The following is a 21,002-nucleotide window of genomic DNA, read 5'->3' as shown; positions in this document are numbered from 1 at the left end:
AAACAAAATAAGAAAGAGAATTAAAACATTTTAGCCCGACGACGCATATATACTTCGTCGCACGATGGTGTCGCTCATCGAAGAATAGCAGGGCTACAAGCCCACAGCGAGTTACGGATGCAACGCGTTGTGGGCTTGTAGGTCTGCTTTTGTTTTCGGTTTTCCGACACGCGACACCGCTTCCGGGTCACGTGGTTCACCAGAAACCAATAACACTTTGATTAGATCAAAATGCCGTTAAAAGCAACGGGAAAAAGTCGTATTTATTCTCTATTAAACACATCTAGTGGAGATGAATTCACACGTATATTAGAGTATTATAAATTCATTATCCGCGCAACGTTAAAGCCTTTGATCCCCTTTAAACATTATTTGAAAGAAGCTTTTGCACCGCCTGGTGGAGAATAATCAAAACTACGTGTGTGTGAAATGGTATGCCTACTGAAAAAATGTACAAACATGATTTAGGGTTTAGGCGTTTTAAATGTAAATACCGGTATATGTAAAGTTTTAAACGGTCACATATTCAGATTTTACGGGGCCAGTTTCACATTGCAGCTGTCCGTAGGTGCGCTTTGAGAGCGGTTTTGAAGGAGTCAAGGGATTAACATGTCTTAATTAATTCCCCCTTACTGTATATGTTTCTTTTCCATTTTGACCTCCTTACATGATTCCCTGTTCCTTAAAGAAGTGTATATTTGTACGTCTCTATGTTCTGATTACCGTAATTGAAAATGGTGGACCCTGACCCTGTTGTAAACAAGCGCAACAATGCAGCTACTTTATCAGTGTGTCGTCCACAGGTCCACAGGTCAGGTTACCAAAAAAACGTCTCCCGCAACTACCGAAATTTACAAGCATCTTTACAGAAAAACAAGCCCAAGGTAGCTTACAATAAGCAGACATGGCAACACTGAACACAATAACCGTTTCCGTCAACATATTTACGTACTGACGTATATTTTCTACGTGTTAACGTCGTATCATACGTAAGGGTATCGTTCGGCGCTGCTAGAAGAGAATCCCTTCCTAGTTCCTTCCGCTGCCGGCAGACAAGTTCAGATTCAGAACAGAAAGGAGTTACTGCCCACTGTGTCCCCAGAGAAAATAGCCGAAGACCAGCACTTCTTCACATAATCTGTAGCTTGAGGGTCGAGTTTGGATGTTATAGCTTCACACAATTAAATTATTAACCACTCCGAGAGCTGTGAAGGACATCTAAATCGAGGTACGTGCCACGGCTCTTGTCTTAGCGGAATGTAATTTGTCGATTGCCGGCATGGGAATCGGCTAGGTAGCCGTGTTAGCTCGTCTGGTAGGCTGGCGAAAGGGCGCAGAATGTATAGGCCTTTTACACCGCAACCTGTGACCTATCCAATACTGTTACTCCAGATTTGTTTGTCCTGTGTTCTACACATTAGACCGAATTGCCATGACACGTGTGGGATATGTTATGTTAACCTATTTCTCACCCGGGTCCGATTTCTGTTCTAAATCCAAACGTGTTTAAGCAACGCCAAGAATGAGACCAGGGCGACCTCTTAAATCACTGAATTGTGTGGTTCAACCTTGTTCGTGTAACTGGGGAAGCGTCCGTTTTGGTGCCCGAGTGAAGCGACTTGGGCGGGGTTTTCAGATGGACAGTTGAATTATCCCACTGGTGATTAATGTTGGGAGATCAATCCGACGCACGTCACGCACCATGACATAAACGACCGAGTATCCTTCTCTTATTATATAAGATAACGTTAGCATAGTCCCCCGTCTGGTACCCTAAGTTGGGACGGTTAGTCAGTTGGTCTCGTTGGCTAACTGGCTAGCATTAGCCAATACTTGAATACTAGTGGTGTTCCGCGGCTCTGCCACTCACTCGCCAGGATGCGATTGATGTTGTCCAACCCTTTTAGCTAATAATATACAAGGGTAAAAACAACAACAGCAGGTTAAATACTGACATAGTTTGCTAACTCTGTAGCTAAAGTGAGCCAGTAGGCCAACGACTTAGCTTGCAAGTTGATGAAAGGAGGCCCGTCGCGGTTTGTCTGTCTTACTGCTGTATCAAGTGAGCTAAGTGCTACTGCTAGCTTGGCCACTCATTCTTCTATAACATTTATTGACATAGAGTTGTCCTGACCTAGAATGTGTTTTCCTAATAGTTATTGGATCAATCCTAGGCCGGTAAACTTGTGGATATGTATAACGATGTTGCGTGTTCATCCTTTCCTGGTGTTTAATCACCACTACTGTATTACTACCACTACTGTACAACTGACACTGAACATTGATGACATAGCCATGGGGGCATTTGATTTAATGCATCCTATACACATTATTGCCATTATCACCCTAGGTTGCCTGGAATTTCTCGTGTAATCTCAGCACCGGACATTGAATACTCTACCACCCATACGATACCCTGATCGTACGTAATACACCACTTGATGTGAGTCTTTCAATGGACAACTGTCATTTTTGTAAAGTCCCCCTCAGCCATCACATACAGCTGTTGAGGAAATAGCTGGCCTCTACACTACAGCCCAGGGCAGTAGAGAGATGAGCAATGACTGAATAAATTCCTGTTGTGTAAACTATACAGGCCCGACTACTCCCTCAACATGGAGTCTGTCATTATACACATGTCTTTAAACTGTACCATAATGAATGATGAGCCCCATTCATATCCGATTTTGTGTGTATATGTGTACAGTACTGGATTTGTATACGTTTTTACCTATTTTAATATACCTGTAGTAAGCTTACAAAACAAAAGTGTATGTCTATGTAATAGACTCAGGTATGGTATTATCCATGTCTTGGCCTTAAGTGTCTTTATGGGTCAACACAAGTGAGTGTGCATGTGCACGGAGGTATTCATGTGACTGCTGCCTTAAACCCTTAAGTCAGTGGTCCTCAAAGCTCACCCAACGCTAGTAGATGTTGTTCTTTTTTGAAAAATCTCTTTAGTCCTTGGCAGGAAATATTTTCAAAGTGAGTTTGCTGCCAAATGCATATTAATTTTGGCATCCTTGAAATTAAATTGTTTGAGAACCAGACAATTATATAGTACACAAACTATTTATGTTTGTGAGTACATTTGGTAATTGCTGCACCAAGGAATGGTGTACAAAAAAGACAAGAAGAAAGATCCAACAGGGAAAAAAACACCAAAGCCAAAAGTGAAATCGCCCTGTATTAAAGGTGTGTTCCGAAAAATGTTGTTTTACCGTTGCTACTCTCCAGTCTGTGAAATAAATAGTTTACATTTTGAACTTTAACCACATGAACCCTAGAGTCTCTGTTCTTGGGCCCAAATGTGAGCTTGTATAGATTCACTATTGTCAGTGATATATTTAATATTATACTGCAGAAAATGTTCAAAATTGTTGTAATGGCAGATCTTTTTAGCTTTTCTTGTAACCACCGCGCTCTGACTTATGGTGCATTACCCACTTAGATCAACATCATGGTAATAGAGGAATTCATTTTGGATAGCCTGTGTGCGACCTAGTAGAGCTATAAGCTTACAATATATTGCGGTGTGACATGTGTCAAGTTGTGAGCTTGTAGATCTGATATTTGAATTTCCACTATTTGAAGAGTTGCAAAAATCTTAGAACCAGTTTCAGCAGATTAATTTATACTGCTGAGTGGAAACGATTCTGACTACTAAGCAAAAAATATTGTGATTAGCTTGAATAACTGCGATCAGGTAACAATTGTGATAGGCCTAGGTTAACTTGGGACCAACACCAATAAATGCCATGGTTAACTTCACACACATTATGACAAGGTCATAGGATAAGAACATATTCATATATTTATTATTGTGCTGCACCAGCCCTTCCATTTAAAATAAATAAATAAAACATTTTAACATTGGCGCTCATGCTAAGTCACACAAAGAACAAAGAGATGCAGTGTATTTATTGATGTCAGTCGGTACATACACATACCCCAATAAACTGGAGAATAATTGAGAGCTAAACATTTGAATTCACATCAGGATATTTTTCTGACATTTGATTTAACGGTTGTGCCTGTAGCACTTCTTGCCTCTGCTAGTGAGAGCGTAGTGACAAAACCTGCTCGATCAGGTTGTGATGATATAAATGGATAGCATCTCATATATGGTAACTAATGTTCCACAGGGTTCCCAAACTGTGGCTGTGACATGAATTGTTTAATGTTGGTGCTGTATTGCTGGTGTTAGAATTAAAACTTATATATTATCAACATACTGGTTCACTGTTAAACTTTTGGTAACATTTTACTGTACCAAATTGGAGAAATCTCACTTAACAATTACCTACACTACAGTGTGTTTATTTGTACAGTACTGAACATGCTTCTTGTCAGCCGTTGGTTGCCTGAACCAATGTTTGATTTAAACAAATATCTGCACCCTATCCTAACTGATTTCATATCCCAACATCTCACCACTGCTCTGACTTCCTATTGTTTCATGATCATGAATGTTATGTATTCGTTCATTTGTTTGAAGATTTGACTACTTTGCATATTTGGTAAACATACGTTTCCTCTGATGCACAATGAGTTGTGCTGTGTGCTGCAAATTTTATACAATATTCGACTTGCACAATAAAATAAAATCCTCATTTTCATCTATCAGTTTTGTCAATGAGGGGTCCTGTTGGCAAACACTCGGTCATCACAGACCACCTGGTTCAACTCCTGGCATCTCCAGCTTGACTTGGCTGCAACGAACATAATGGGCAATGTTCACGGGTAGGAACTGAGACTGAAATTTGAGCGTGATAGTTTGGCAGGAGGATTTCTTTTTTAAAAGATATTATTTTGGATCTCTTTCTCAGGAAAGAGATGGGGGGGGGGGAGACATGCAGCAATGGTCGTCGGGATTGGGACTCGAACCCACGACATGCTGTCAGGCTGAGGTGCCTTGACCGTTCGACCGCAGCCCAGGCCAAACTATTCTGATTTTTATCCCTTACTCATCATCTCTTTTCTGTGTGTCCACAGTTGTTAAAAGATGGCGGTGAACGTGTACTCAACATCAGTGACCAGTGAGAACTTAAGTCGTCATGACATGCTGTCCTGGATCAATGAATCATTACAACTCAACCTCACCAAAATAGAACAGCTATGTACAGGTAAGAAGCGAGTGTGAGTTTGTAAATGGAATAGATACATTCATGCATTTACAGTATCCTATAGTTATTGTATACGGTTATAGTTACAGTATTATATACAGTTATTGTGTATAGTTATGTACTGCTGCCTTTCTGTCTGTGTGGCTATGTGTCTTGTGGGTGTGTCTGTGTCCATACTAGTCTTGTGCAGAACAAATGTCAAGCTCCAGATGACCCAGATGATGAGATAGATAATGAAAATGTATTAAACCCATAACTTCCCTTCTGACAGTATGTTGTATATGAGAGGGAGGAAGTTGTGCAATGCTTGCATGTGTAAAGGTCCAACAGTGAAACACTCTTGTAGTTTCATTTCCATATCTCACATGTTCTCATCCAGTTTTATCTCTTGAAATGATTTTGGTCTTGGATTAGACTTCGCATCGGGCCTGACAGTGAAAATTATGGCTCTGGCACCATAAATGTTCAAATGTTATTGAGACGAGTGTGACTACCGTATCTGAGAACGGACCAATAGTCGCCTTAATACAGGATTTATGTAACTCACGTTAATTGGCTGATAATGTTCCATTTCCAATGCATTCAATTTCCAGGGGTGAGTAAACATCTTCTGAATCAAATAGCAGCGATCCTCCTGAAGTGACGCAGTTAATATGTCTGAAGGGCTTCACACGCCGTCTGCGAATGCCGCGCGTCAAAACGGCCGCCTCCGTTATTTTCAATGAACCTTTCCCACACCGGCGGCGTCCGACGCGCACTGACGCTGCGATAGAAACCAGTTCTATTTTCCAGGCGTTAACGCGCAGTATCGCCTGTGCCGCATCGCTGCACACCCGGTGTGTGTTGGGCTCAATACTGTCCCTGTTAACCAAGTGCAACTTTTTCATCGTTCACCGTTGTGCAACAGTCCAGAACAGAGCTATACAATATTATGACAACTGTCAACTTGGCTATAATCTACTAGGCTACTGTATAGTTTACATTAATCATTGCCTCTCAAACCCACATACCACGCATAATGTGCGTTGCCTAACCAAAAGAACAGACATACAAACAATCAACATGTCGCTCGATGGCGTGTCGATAGCTTACAGCTCTGTTATTTTGGGCACACAACGAGGCACACTGCGCTACGATTTGGAATAGGGATGTCAGGGGTTAACCAACTAACCGGTTAGCCGACCGTTAAGAAACATCCGGATATTATTATCAGCTTTAACGGTTAATTTGCATAATAATAAATGCGTGTTCTGATCTTATTTTAGATCGTTTTTAGTAATAGTACAACATAAAAATTACAGAGACTGTAGTTGTCACTGTACAATACTTTAAAACAGTTGTCATGTTGCACACATGCCTAAAATTGCTCTTATTTGCGCCGCCCAGCTTGTCACACTCCAGGCTGCATGAACAGCGCTCTGGCTCTGTTTTCTGCCCCCTCAATGTCCCCGTTCTCTGTTGTATTTCAATGGCTAGTTGGCGACAAGCCTACACCGGTAGCGTTGTGGTAGTCAAAATGTAAGCGAGTGACAGGCTGACAGCGAGACGAGATTAACACATGTCGACCGTATCAATGCAGAGACCTACATTATTAAATCCATTATTGGCCATTTGGCCTGGAGGGAGAACGTTTACAGCCGCTGTCGCTTCCTCCTCAACCTCCTCCTCCTATCCGTCTCCTCGAGTCCCCACACTGGCACGGCTTAGTTACGGCTATCAAGTTAGCTATGTGCTATCAATGTTTGAGGGTTTTCTTGTCAGCGAAAACTCAACAAACAGAACACGGTGACATGCATGCTGATCTTCCTTAATAATAAAAAAAGGCTTAGCCCATGCGTCCAGTGGCTTTATAGGTATAGGTTGCTCAGATCTGGACTGGATTTATTTATGTTTTGTACTAGAACCGGCGGACCTCTGTAGGCTACTGTAGACACGCAGATGCGATGCGTTGTTTATGGATGATTAAGCCTACAACAATTTATTTATATTGTTAAATGTTGCTTTTTAGTTTGTCTTTTAAAAAGGAGCATAAATAAATGTATACCATTCGTCTACCAACTTTAATTATGTAGCCTATACATGCATATTACATTTGGGGTAGGGTAGCCTATTAAAAAAAAAAAAAAAATCAACCACTATCCGTTAATGACCCGGTTAATCCTATCGGCTAACCGGCTGGGAAACTATCCGTTACTGACATCCCTAATTTGGAAACCAAATACTGTAGCTGTAGCCTACAGTGGACTGTAACATTGTGTGTTCATCATGTAACTATATTACGTGTATGCAGTGAACATTAACATTAGAGCTTAGATAGTTATATGGAGCATTTACCGTGGTGACGTTGATTAGGTAATTTAGGTTATTCACCCAGTTGGGTTCAATGAGACAGCAGTGTCTCGTAAAGCCCAGACGTTTCCAAAATGAGCTATTGCTGATGAATCGATGGTCTTATAAATCATTTAAGCACATGGCAAGTTAACTTAAGTGTTATAGTTGATGCTGAGCACTAAGCAGCTCATTTGGTTCGCAAACCAGAGGCCAGCCAGCAGTAGCAAGTTCAACAACCACCGTTCTGTCACTTCTCTAGTGCGCTGCTGCTGCTCCTCCTCCACCAGTTCAGTGAAGTCGCATAATAGCCTAAACTCTAAAAGTGAATTGGCAACATTCACCAGCTCAGCCCTCTTCATATAAATACATTACACAAACAACAGAATTGTTATTTTTATTATAATATTATAAAAAAAGAAAAAACGGGAAAATCACAGAGCCCGAGGCTCGACCCGGCCCGACTATTTATCATGCATGTTGGGCCCTACCCAAAAATGTCGGGTAGGGTCGGGCAGAGATTGAGAACTCTATCTTGGATTAGTTAGAAATAGAAGATGGCATGAGTTGCATTTGAATTGCAACAGTTGTTGCAGAGTTTCAGTTGTAACATATATGAATATGAGAATTTGTAGTGATCATCCCTAAGGAAAAGGAATTACTTCAATGCACTGACCAATCAGTGGCTCGCTCAGATTTTAAAAGTGTCTTGCTCAGGGACAACGCGGCACATTTCCTGTAGGAGCCAAGGATCTAACTGGGGACCTTCTGAATGATTCCCACAGGCGACAACTCTACCTTCTGAGCTACTGCTGCCTCCAATATAAATGCTTTTTACCTGATGAAAAGCTAGCATTTACTATTGTATGGCCTGACATTTCAGCAAATATATATATATTTTTTAAAGATTTCTTTTTGCGGCTTACGCCTTTTATTGGTTTTTTGAAGGGACAGACCGTAGGCTGACAGGAAACGGGAGAGAGATGGGGGAAGACATGCAGTAAAGGCCGTGTCGGGCTCGGGAGTCGAACCCGCGGCACACTGCAACTGGATTACCAGTCGGGTGCCCAGACGGTTACGCCACCGCCTGGGCCGCAAATAAATATTTTGATTTAACTACCGGCGGTAGGTCGTAAAATAAAGACACTACTGACACATTACATGACTATTTGAGGGGTGAAACTTGACATTGTTAGTTGTTACTCGGTTGACTGTTGCTTGCAGCAGGTCAGGATGGATGATCGAAACATGTCTGTTAATCACTTTCCTTTCCACTCACACACTTGCTTATGTTGCTGTGTGTCAGCTGGTGCATGTTTTGCTTGGCAAAGAAGAGAGAAAGTGCAGATGTTGTGTAAAGCTCATGTTGTGTAAATGAACAAAATGAGTTGCCCTCAGTGTCAAACACTAAAAAAAAAAAATGTTTTGATTTAAATACCGGCGGTAGGTCGTAAAATAAAGACTACTGACACATTACATGACTATTTGAGGGGTGAAACTTGACATTGTTAGTTGTTACTCGGTTGACTGTTGCTTGCAGCAGGTCAGGATGGATGATCGAAACATGTCTGTTAATCACTTTCCTTTCCACTCACACACTTGCTTATGTTGCTGTGTGTCAGCTGGTGCATGTTTTGCTTGGCAAAGAAGAGAGAAAGTGCAGATGTTGTGTAAAGCTCATGTTGTGTAAATGAACAAAATGAGTTGCCCTCAGTGTCAAACACTAAAAAAAATAAATGTTAAAGAATTAAAGTGCGGAGAGAAAAAAGCAAATGCGCCCTTGCCATTCCGGGCATCCAGAAAGTAAACTATACTTGCCCCGGAAAGTAGGACTACCCATAGTGAGTTTCACCAATCATTTAATTCCAGTTTGATTAAGGGTATCCTGCAACTATACCAAGCCCTGGTTGTAGAGCATGCATGCAGTGTGTAGGTGTCTTTCAAATAGTGGTCATATTTATTTGTCTTTAAATATTCTCCTTAGTCATTATAATTATAGAATTGCAAATGTAACTTTAAACATTGATTAGATTTCAAGGGTGGTAGTAGATTTTGACTGTCACTGAACCATGTCTGTCCCTGTGTGGTCAGGAAATGGGAACAGCTACTGGAAAAACACAAAGAGATTACGTAATCGTCAAAGGAGTAGATGTCTGTCATTTTGGTTAACAAAGGACCCAAATTACTTAATGCGTTTTCATTTGGTACTGTCGATGTCTGTCAGAACATGTGTCAACGCTAATAATAGACATCAGATATTCTCTTTTGAGATCAGTATGTCATAATAAAAGGTATTTTTTATAAAAGTAATTTCTACCACAATTTGAATGAGTGCATGTTCTCTTTTTGTATCATGTCTGTCCCAATTTGTCTGTCTAGAGAGGGAATCCGAATACATCACGCTCAGGGGAGCAGATTGCATTGTCATGATGTAGTGGTCTAGTGAGCTAACGCGGCTATCAGTCGCCAGTTCCCAACAAATGGACAGGATCACATTTCACTGCTGTAGTGTAGACTGTTGAGAATCTGTTCATTCCAAAAGTAGGAATGATAGGTTAATGGCCAATGTTGGGCTGGAAAAGATGAGTGAAATGGATTGGTGCTTTTATTTTTTTCTGTTGTGGGGGGAATAAAATCTTAGTCCCCAACTAGCCCAACTAAAAGAAAAATGGTTGTATTATATTATTGGGTTGTCCTGTTTTGTAACAACATAACTGAATCTGCCTTTGCATGCTGACGATTGGAAAAGACATCTGCCCTAATCCCTGCTGGTCATACCATATAAAACATTCTCGCTCTGCATCTCATTTTAAACCTTTTTTTTTTAATGAGCCTATGTTTCGGTTTGTCTCATTTGTGTAGGTGGTGCCTACTGTCAGTTCATGGACATGCTTTTTCCCAACTCTGTGCCTCTGAAGAAAGTAAAATTCGGTGCCAAACTGGAGCATGAGTACATTCACAACTTCAAACTCCTGCAGGCCTCCTTCAAGAAGATGGGAGTCGACAAAGTAAGCTGTCAAGAATATTGCTTCCATAACTTTGTAGGACACAAGTGCTACCAACATGTAAACTATACACTGTCCCTTCCCCTTCCTTGTATGCACACTATACATTATACATCCTCTGTCCTTACTGCTGCTAACATGCAAACTACACATTATACCAGCAGCTTCCTTACTTTTAGTGCTAATATGCAAATCTTATTTGTCTCCTTTCCTCTCTCCTATCCGCCCCTGATCTCCAAATATTACACATTGGAGATCAGGGAGATTGGTTAATACACCCTCAAATTATGTTTTCTGTTGGTATCAAACCTGAATGAATATAGCTTTTTAGCTGCAACTAGCTAATATAAGCCACATTTATCAGTCGGGCCAAAAGTGTCAAGTGCAAACCAAGAGCTGGTCCCCAGCTTATCATGAAGACAATGCTTGCAAAATTCAACATTGCTCACCTTCTTCAATACGTCTGATAAAGTATGCAAATATAGAACCTGAATGGATTGACGAAATGGAGACATTCATAAAGTTCAAAGCTGCAGCTGTTTTCCCAGCATTTGGGTCCTGGCCGGCCTAATATCCCTGACGCAACAATATATTCTACTGCTAGCGTTCAGCCAGACTCTGTATGGACTGATCCTCTCTGCTAGCAGGGCTTCCTTTGTCGGGTCATGTGTTCTGACCTGACTAGATGTTGTGTTCTGTTTTCTTTTTACAGCTCTGTGTCATCTCTCTATATCATGCTTTGGATTCCTCGGTTTATCTGGTCAGGGTTGCGTCACTCCCCTCGGCACCGAGAATAAAAACAAATTCTGTTGGTGCCACTGACGGTGATGCCGATAGTCCTCAACCAAAACCACACATAACATCACACGCGTCCGACAAGGAACCACACTTACAGAAGCTATTTACACTTGAAGGTTAAAAAATACTGGTTTATTGAGACACATCATCAACCTTCGCATTTTGGGCTACACTGGACTTCTAGAGCTTTTAATTTAGTTTATTTTATTAAAATTTCAATATGAATATTTACTTTAATTATAATTAATGACTTATTATAAAAGAATACAAGCTTGGTGGCTCATGTCAAGACACATTGTGAGCTTATTTTATTTTTTAACTTATTTTCCCCCTATATGTCCAAAATGGGACAATTGCAGCCTGTAGTATGCCATGTAATCACAATGTTTTTGCATTTGTCGACATGGTTAAGGTCACTGAAATTGATAGAGTAAATGGGTCATAGGTTATAGGTCACACACAACGGTACATGGCCACTGCCTACAGATGGAATCTGTAGCTGAACAAATGGAATTGTTCAGCAACGGTTTCATTCCCTTAAAGATTCCATATAAATGTCGCCATATTACAGGCATATGCCGATTTGTGTTAATGTTGGTCATAGTTGCACGACCTGCCATAGACGTCACTCGGCCATCACAACTTGAACTTTATATAGTAGATGTATCTAATGAAGGAAATCATGAAAACAAATCCATTGATTAAGTAGTGGTGAAAATTGGTTGTCGCCCATGTCTGTGCCTGGCCTTGGCTCCTAGTCTGTCGACTTTGCTCTCCACTCTACTCTACCCCTTCCTTCCCTGCCTTTTCATATATTTTATTTGACGTGTATGCATGTCTACCTGACATGTACACTATCAGCCATGTACGTGCGTGTGCGCGCACGCTCGATTCGTACATTTTTGTTGTCGTGTCGGTGACCAAGTATGCATGTGTCTGACCACAACATGAGGGAGTGTCTGTGTGTGTCTACCATTCTGGCAGAATGTAATTTTTTTCCCCCTGCCAGTAATGAGGGTAGGTTGGCAACCTAGCTGGCATTTCACACAGAGCTCTGCGAGCTGCTAATTGGGTCTCAGCTACTTATTGGCTGCCAAAGCGTGGTGTGTGTGTATGTGTGTGTGTGAGAGAGAGAGAGGGCGAGAGAGAGACAGGAAGGTGGGCATCCGGCTGAATGCAAGGGTAAAGTCCCCGGCAACCACCACAGAGGCAAGGGGGTTAGAATCTTCCATGGTGCCACCAACTTGGCCGGGCACTCCAGCAAACACATTTTGTGAAGCTGGGTGGTGAGGGTTATCACTGTCACTGAACTACCGACTCCTAGAGGTTGTTCAGGGCTCCTCTTCATCGAGGTGTGACACTATGAGGGATGGCGTCATGTTTCTCTGTGTAGACGTGGTTGTCTACAACTCCAACACAACCATCTGTAGGGGTCAGGGAGTGGGAATTGGCATAACTAATACATTGGGAGGAAAAAAGAGGGAGAGAAGGGGTTTAACATGACGTCTGAACTTGAGTCAGCTGCAGGAAGGACTAGCGTTGTTTGTATGGCTGTGCATTCTTACAACACTTTGTGTGTGTGTGTGTGTGTGTGTGTGTGTGTGCTTCTTGCACAACAACCATATTATTCAACTAATTGAAACTACATCAGTACCGTGTTCATTTGCTTTCCATGTATCAAGTTTCAGTCAATTTCAGAACACGTCTTTTCATCTATGGCATTAACAGACTGCATGCTTATACTCACTAAATTGAGAAAGAATGTCACCCTTCGGGGGTTCTGGGATGCAATACTGTACTCAGCACTGTACTCTTAACATTAAATGGCAATTGATTCAATAAATATATATTTTTAAATATTTTATTAACGGCAATTGATTTAAGAAATAATTATTTTATTACAGTTTATTAAGTACAAGTACCACGAGTAAAATATATGTCAAATGGATGAGAACATAAATCAATACAATGCCCAATCCAATAGTCCAATCCTGCTCTTCTGCTTCCTTTCTCATCTCCCTTTTCTTGTTCACAGATCATTCCAGTGGACAAGCTGGTGAAGGGGAAGTTCCAGGACAACTTTGAGTACGTGCAATGGTTTAAGAAGTTCTTTGATGCCAACTATGACGGTAAACCTTATGACCCTTGTGAGGCACGGCAGGGACAGGAGGCCATGCCCCCAAACGCACCCATGTCTGCCCTCAACAAGCCCCCCAAGAAGACACTCAACCAAGGTTAGTTCACAGTATTGGCCATGCAATTTTCGCATTACAAGATGCTTAATTTGCAGTTATTTAAAATGGAGAATGGTGTCCCATAACCTTCTCAACACATTACATCCTTTCTTTTTGTCCTTTTTGACCACTGTCTCTCTGTCCTTAGCTCCTCAGAGAGCGCCTGTCGCTAAGGTGGCGCCCAAGATGACCGCAGGCGGAGCCAGGAGGCCAGGGACGGGAGTGGGCGGTGACGATAAAGCAGAGCTTATGCAGGAGGTCAGTTTTTGAAAATAGCCATTTTCTTTTCTCCTCAGACCAGAGGGCCATTTTATATTTCCTTCGTTTTTTTGTAATCTTACATATTTACAGGTATTCATTGTATGTCTTGGGGTGCGCACACCAACTAAACAACATATTTTGATTTGACATGTTAAGCATTTCGCAGACAGTTATTATTACCGCAGTATACTGCTCACTGAATTCCACAGACCACAATTTAAACAAAATATCGCGGTCCGGAATATTTAGGCGCGGCAGTGTCTCAGGAGGTAAATCGGTCGCCCAGGAACAGGAATGTTCCCGGTTCGATCTCTGGCTCTTCCTGGCTGCACGTCGAAGTGTCCTGGAGCAAGACACTGAAACACTAACTGCTCCTGATAAGCAGGTTGGTGACTTGCATGGATTCTTCCGTGTGAATGTAATGCATGATACAACAGGTTGTTCTGGCAAACTAACCTGATTGGTCGAAAATAGGCTCTCCAGCCATTCTCAAATGAGCACGGCGGCATACCTCGGTTGATCTGACTGTGTACTAGAAGCTCTTCTCACTTTCCTCTCACTCTGACTGAGCTGTGCTGGTGAGATGGAGTCTGTATCACACAGCACTACATGGTTCAAGGATTTACTTTATTGTTACATGACATCTTGTGTACACTACAGGTACACGAGAGTAAAACTTATAAACTACATTTTATAAATGCATGTGAAGCTTGCAGACATGGAAGTTAAATCTGTTTATAAAAACAAATAATACAGAGTTATCTATGTTACAATGAGATTGTGAGGACTACATTTTTGTTTATCTATGTGTGATATTAATCTGTTTGGGAAGTCTTATTTATCTTATTGGCTCAAATTGGCTCTTGACTAACGGGTTAACAGGAACTAGTCTCAGTCAGACCCCCACGTATTTCCAGGGAAATGGACACAACGCTCACAAAAAGGCTGTTATTTTGAGAGCATTCCTGGCTGCATCAATGTCGTGCCTCTAATAATAGTAAAGCATACCCTCTTGTGTAATATTGATTAATTGCCAACGGCTTTGGTGAAAAGCGCTATATAAATGCACCAATGTCCCATTTATATAAAATTATAACTTTTGAATGGGAGCCTCTGCACTGCAAAATGGTTGAAACCTTATTTATCTTCAGGTGGACATGCTGAAGTCCACCATCCAGGACATGGAGAAGGAGAGGGACTTTTATTTTGGAAAGCTGCGGAACATTGAGCTGATTTGCCAGGAGAAGGAAGGGGAGGGAGACCCCACCCTGCAGAGGATTATAGACATCCTCTACGCCACAGATGTGAGTTCAACTTCACAACAAGTTAACCCTAACATTCCCTCTTTTAACTGTATTTCACAGATAAGATAAATCCTTAGTCATTCTGTATGCTACATCCTTAAGTTCAAATCCCTTGTTAGTCATGGGATTCATTTCTTTCTTGAATCATAATTCATAAACATTCTCTACTACTAGTACTCTACAAACATGAGTGATCAAGTGATAGTGGTCCTATTTTACTAAGTATATGCTTAAACTATAACCCAAAGCAAATTTCTCCCTATATGGAAAAAACATTGTCTTTATGGTTGTGATGCATTGCCAGCCATGTAGCGTGCTAAATGGAGAGTGTAGTTATCTAACGCAAGAATCATTCCCACATCCCACCCCGAGGAGAGGAAACCCCTGTTGGACTGTAATGCCTCTTGTCTTAAGAAACAGTCCACACTCATAAAAGATTCAGCATTCATAATTATAAACACAACACAGCTGATGTGGGCCTGAACAGCTGAAACGAGTCAGTTTCTCAGACTGCTGCTGCTGTAAAAACATTTCTTCTGTGACTGTTGCTCTGAGTCTTTGATTCCTTAAACTGTCAGTAGAGCAAATTGGCTTGGCCTCTGGACTTTAGTCCTGTATTTTAATTGGACTGTAATGTTTAGCATGTTTGTAGTAGATATGCATAAACTAGTCTGGAGACTTTGTATTGTGTATCTTAGTCAAGTTTTTTTTACTGTCTACTCGAAGGACGAACTACAGTGTCAAGATTATGCATGCACTGTAAAAACGTATTTGACATGAAGTGATAACTGTTAAGTGCCATTGTCCGGCATATGACAGCAGGAGCGGAGGGGGGAGAGATTTCTCACGCTTTGTCTGTACAATTTTATCTCTGTTCACTTGACGGCTGCACTTAAGCCGACTGTCCCGACGTACAGTACCTACAGTTTCTTGTGTTTTTGTTTTGTTTGTTTTTTGCCTCCTGTTTTTGTCTGTATTGTACCGTTTATTGTCTGTTGCTCCCCTTCCCCTTTCCCCAAGAGGACCACAATGGAAACAAACAGCTTTCTTGTGAATTTATCCTTTTGAAATATATTTTTCAATAAAGTATTCAATCAATCAGTATACAGTGGCGACCTTTTGGGAAGTAGAGAGCGCAAAAAATCCTCTGGTCCCGGCCACCCTCATTCAAGACAGAGTAGGTGGGAGTGACATGCACATGGCAACACTGAATGGCTGCCAACATGACAACAACAAGATCCTAAAATCAGATTAGCAAAAAAGAAAGAAGAGGTCACACAAACTCGTAGTCCCCATGCCAAAAAAACGTTTTATTTTACAAACGTTTCGACAAACGGGTTGCCTTCTTCGGGGTATGGGCATACTATACCCTGAAGAAACTAGACCCTGAAGAAGGCAACCTGTCGAAACGTTGGTAAAATAAAACGTTTTTTGTGCGACCTCTCCTTTCCTTTTTAAAATATATCTCCCGTGGCCAGCGCCTCCCTACTCTTGGTGTGCGCTCCTACCTCTTTCATTGCTAAGATCAGCTTTGCAAACAAGTCCTTCAGCTCTAAGATTATAAAAGCCTTGACCACAAGAACAAAAACCAAGTCCAGAACAGCTGGGAGGAGATTACCTCCCCATCAAATGTTATGATGCTGAAAATGTATATGTGTCAGACTTGCTCCACTAGAGTGATGGCATATAATTGATCTGACCTAGATTTGTGCTCTCTGTGATATAAAGTATTAGGGCCAGCTGTGTAGAGTACAATGGATTGCATACATAGATGTGGGGACTGGGGTCGCTCCTCATCGAGCAGATGAATGGTGTATAGATAATGGTGTAGGTTAAGTTATCACTGACACAATGAATGTAAATAAAAGTTTGAAACTATGCATGTAGGCATAAAATAAATGTGTTTCTCACCTCCAGCGCACAAAAAAAAGTAATAAGTTGAGCATCATGAATAAGGATTCATGATGGCAATATCCCCAGATTGATTCTGTCTAGAGCCATGTGTTGAATGTCTTGTGAAGAACTGAAGATGAAATGGAAAAATAGGTTTTTCACACTTTAAGAGCATATCCATGGTCATCATATGGGCACACCTAAATGGATGCCAAAACAATGGGACATTTTTTAATTGTGTATTTTTATATCGAAAGTCCTTAAAAAGGCATTTTTTTTAAATTACCTTATAACTGCAATGTGCTGCATGATGACGAAACGTGTCCTGAAAGAATCTTGATTTCCTCCAAATACAGCTGATTTTGATTACAGAACTACCGTTTTTTATCTCATTCAAGATGACATCGAGACAGTGTATTTATTACAAATTTTAAACGTAATCAGCACTCAAAAAAATTGATTCTATACGTTTGAAATAAACCACATAGTAGCAAACATGCTTTGCTGCCTGTCTGTTTCTCACTTGAAAACGCACTCCACGGTCCACGTGTCGCGGATGTAGCAGAGCTACGTCCCATAGCCTGAGGGGATGCAACGCTCTGGTTCAGAAACACAGGTTTCAGACAAACTAAATAAAATGACCGAAAAAGACCACCCCGACTTTAACCTCTCTGTAATGAGACAGGATGCAGCTCATATCATATCCTCTCTCTCTATTGATCCATTCATTCAATATCTAATGTCTCACTCTCTCTCCACAGGAGGGCTTTGTGATACCAGATGCTGAGTCAGAAGAACAGGAGGAGTTTTAGGTCTGGTCTACCAACCCTATTTCTCTACAGTTTCACCATCCCTTCCCAACCCTCCTCGACCCTACTGTAATGCCCATAAACATCAAGCTGGTGCCTCCAAGACAACACATCCACGTGTTATTTGCCCACCGTTGATTGAGAACACATGAGCCCAGTTGGAAAACCTCTGATGCCAACATGCAGTGTCCCGAACCTCTGCAGTTAAATCTTATAGGCCTACTTTGCAATCAACTAATTGCAGACAGTCACTGCCTTTTCTTTCCCAGTACACTCCACCTGTCGGTAAGAAGTTTCCAGCTACAACCCATTCCCTCTGTCCTTCAACCCCAATCCTCCCCAAAAGCCAGATTATATAATATCTGGTTTCTTGAAATATTGGACTTTTAACAAAACAAAATGTTTTCTGTGTGAGTGTGAGAGTGCGTATGTGTGTGTTTTCAAGTGCAAAATGAATTAGAAACCAATCAGTTGTGATGAACCTCCTCTGAAGACCATACTTGTCCGTCTGAAGTCAAGAAGACTTGTCCCAAACTAACTTATTATTTATCTCCGCTTGTCCCCGCTCCCAGCTGCAGCTGTTGTGTGGGTGGCCATTTTGTGTCCCTTTTTCTTTCTTTTGAGCCATTTGAGCCCAATAGATTCAGGAACTGAAATGGTGTCAGTAAAAGTAATATATTATGTGGGACATTTAGTAATGGTTTTGTTTGGGTCGAGGCAGCAGTAAAGGTCTTCCAATTGCCTCTGTCCAGACGCCTGGCGCCACTGTCTTGGTTGTTTGACAAACGAAGGTTGAAAAAACTGTCTGTTATCTCCCTGTCCCCCCCATTTTCACACTTAGTTACTACTTTATCTTTTTTTTTGTCTCCTTAGGTTTTGAGTGGTCATTGTTTTCATTGTATGTTTGACATGCCGTCAGCCACAAGTTCACCTTTTATACATAAGGCCCCACCTCACTATGCCTAATACATTATCACTGTCTACCACATATTGTCATTTTGTGGACCACCTCCCCCCAATGTTGCTGTTCTAGATGTCAGACTTGTGATTGTTGCTGATGGTTCTTTCTTAAATGTGCAGTTCTTCTTTACTCCAAGAACTGCTTGTTTTTTGTTTTGTTTAGCCACCCTTTCCAGACAGCAGCCTTTTGGTCAATATGCCAATGTTTAATGAAAGTGTTTGCAAGATCAAGAATGATCTTTTTGTATGTTCTGTCGTCTCTTTGAGTGCTTGTTTTAAGGCATATGCACGGTTTTATACAAGTGACCCTTAATAAACCCCTCTTAACCAACACTAAAGGCTATTTTATACCGGCTGCGTTAAGTGACCCTTTCTATAAGTGTTGGTCGACAAATATGTTCAACTGAAAAAGGTTTGAATGGCATTCTGTTGAAAATATGTTATGCCGAACGGGGTGATAATTGACCACCAGACTTTTCTGCCCTAACAGCCACTGTAGCGGATAACCAACCACTATATTGGAGAAAATATATTGGCTGGTAAAATAGTAATCGTAAGAATATGTGACCGCTTCGCTTTGGGGTCCAAACAGCCACTGTGACCGGGCGAGAACGATGTCAGTTTGCTTCCATGACCTTTCAACTGCTGGATTTGGTATTGTTTGTTTCCAAGGCTGGCATGTATCCTATAATGATATGGGATCAATGACTTGCCAATCTGTCAAACCAAAGTTGTTTTCCTCTTTGGGAATACACACTGAATAAGAGTGTCTATCCCCCCACCCCCACCCTTTTGCTATTTCCAAGCCCTAATATTTGGCCAATTTTAACAGCTTTTAAAGCTGTGTACTGTGGATTTAAGGACATTATGTTGACACTGTTAATACAACTGATGTGTAATTTTCAACACTTTATTGTGTTTATAATTGGGGACCACTTCACATTTGTGTTTTTGTTACATAATTTAAGTGATACCCACACAACCAATCTGTGGACATTTAAAGTTCTACCTACCTGCCTTATAATAATATAAACAAAAGTAAAAAATTATAATTGCAAGTTTTGTTACATAAATCTGAACATATGTAAGGCATGTGTACAGGACATTGTTCTTCACAGTTGCACAGATGTATAGCACCCCAAATGAGAGGAAGTGTTGAAAATAACTCATTCTTTATGAGTGTAATCTAGAGACAAAAGGACCCCCAAACTCCATCTCTTTTTAGAAATTACCTGTCTCTGTTGCTTGATGACAGAGATGTTGACTGTTTATCGAATGCCTTATTCCTGGTTTTAAAAAGAAAATTCTACACTTCTTTAATGACACGTTTTTCATAAGTGACTTTGATGTACTATTCTCTTCTTTTTATTTTGGCAAATGTTTGTACTATGATTTAAAGTATTGTAAGGAAGTCCTCATATGGTTATACATTTTTGCGGACAGAAGTCAGAAAATAAAAGATTGGAGGTATTCTGGGTGGATCTTGGATGTTTTAGTTTGAAACAGGCATGCCTTCTGTTAAAATGGTTTGAAACAAACAAATGGTAATGTCTTTCAGGTTTTACTCTGTGCGAACCATTGATGAGGTCTTCTAGCTGTCATACAAATAGTTACGCTAGCATTCACAGCTGTAGTTATAAGACAAATTAAATGCATAGGCTAATGGTAATGACTATGCTCATCCTGAGTGTTGACTGGAGACTGTTCTTGTCAAATGGCTTTTGTTTGATTAAAACGTTAAGAATAGACGTATTGGCTGCAGACTGATGTAAAATACACATTTTAACTATGAGTGGAAGTACTGCTGGTAACTAAAGCCCATCAGTTCATGTCACTAATTTGCACACCTACCGTGTGTTGGAGATTAATAATGCTCAATATATTCTCTGTCGTGCAACTGTGTTGCTCATTGAAGATGGCAGATCTACAAACTTGATGCAATGATTAAGAGCGTCTGCTAAATGCCTAAATTGTAATGCGTTTGTGAGCTTGCAGATGGGTTGTTTTTGGCGGGCGACACTGTCGTATAGCAAAGTATAATTTAAATATTTTGGTAGGAATGAGTACGGGCCATACAATGACACATAATCAGACAGCAAATGGCATTTCACAAAGAAATTCCCACTGGAACGTAAATTAAATGTTATACCATGTTACCTGCCGTATTTGATTAAAGCAGTAATGCTGAGGTCATACCTTCTGTATTATCAAGATTTCTAGCACTACATAAATTGTTGTCTACTGCCAACATGTAATGACCAATGAGGCCCTCCATTGCATG

At 40.9% G+C, this 21,002-nt stretch overlaps 1 protein-coding gene across 1 annotated transcript; it reads left to right on the top strand.

Moving 5' to 3' along the window:
- The first annotated feature begins 1,052 nt into the window (after positions 1-1,052).
- LOC308316072 (microtubule-associated protein RP/EB family member 1-like) lies at positions 1,053-20,192 on the top strand. Its single transcript, XM_080764427.1, has 7 exons — positions 1,053-1,228; positions 4,999-5,129; positions 10,320-10,465; positions 13,296-13,494; positions 13,643-13,752; positions 14,907-15,059; positions 17,714-20,192. Exons 2-7 carry the CDS (start codon positions 5,009-5,011, stop codon positions 17,762-17,764), a joined length of 780 nt encoding a protein of 259 aa, XP_080620553.1. The 5' UTR covers positions 1,053-1,228; positions 4,999-5,008; the 3' UTR covers positions 17,765-20,192.
- Positions 20,193-21,002: the final 810 nt, after the last annotated feature.

The sequence above is a fragment of the Protomyctophum bolini genome (genome assembly GCF_963924005.1).
Source record: "Protomyctophum bolini genome assembly, chromosome: 5".
Taxonomy (NCBI): domain Eukaryota; kingdom Metazoa; phylum Chordata; class Actinopteri; order Myctophiformes; family Myctophidae; genus Protomyctophum; species Protomyctophum bolini.
This window is presented reverse-complemented; position numbering and strand designations above follow the sequence as displayed.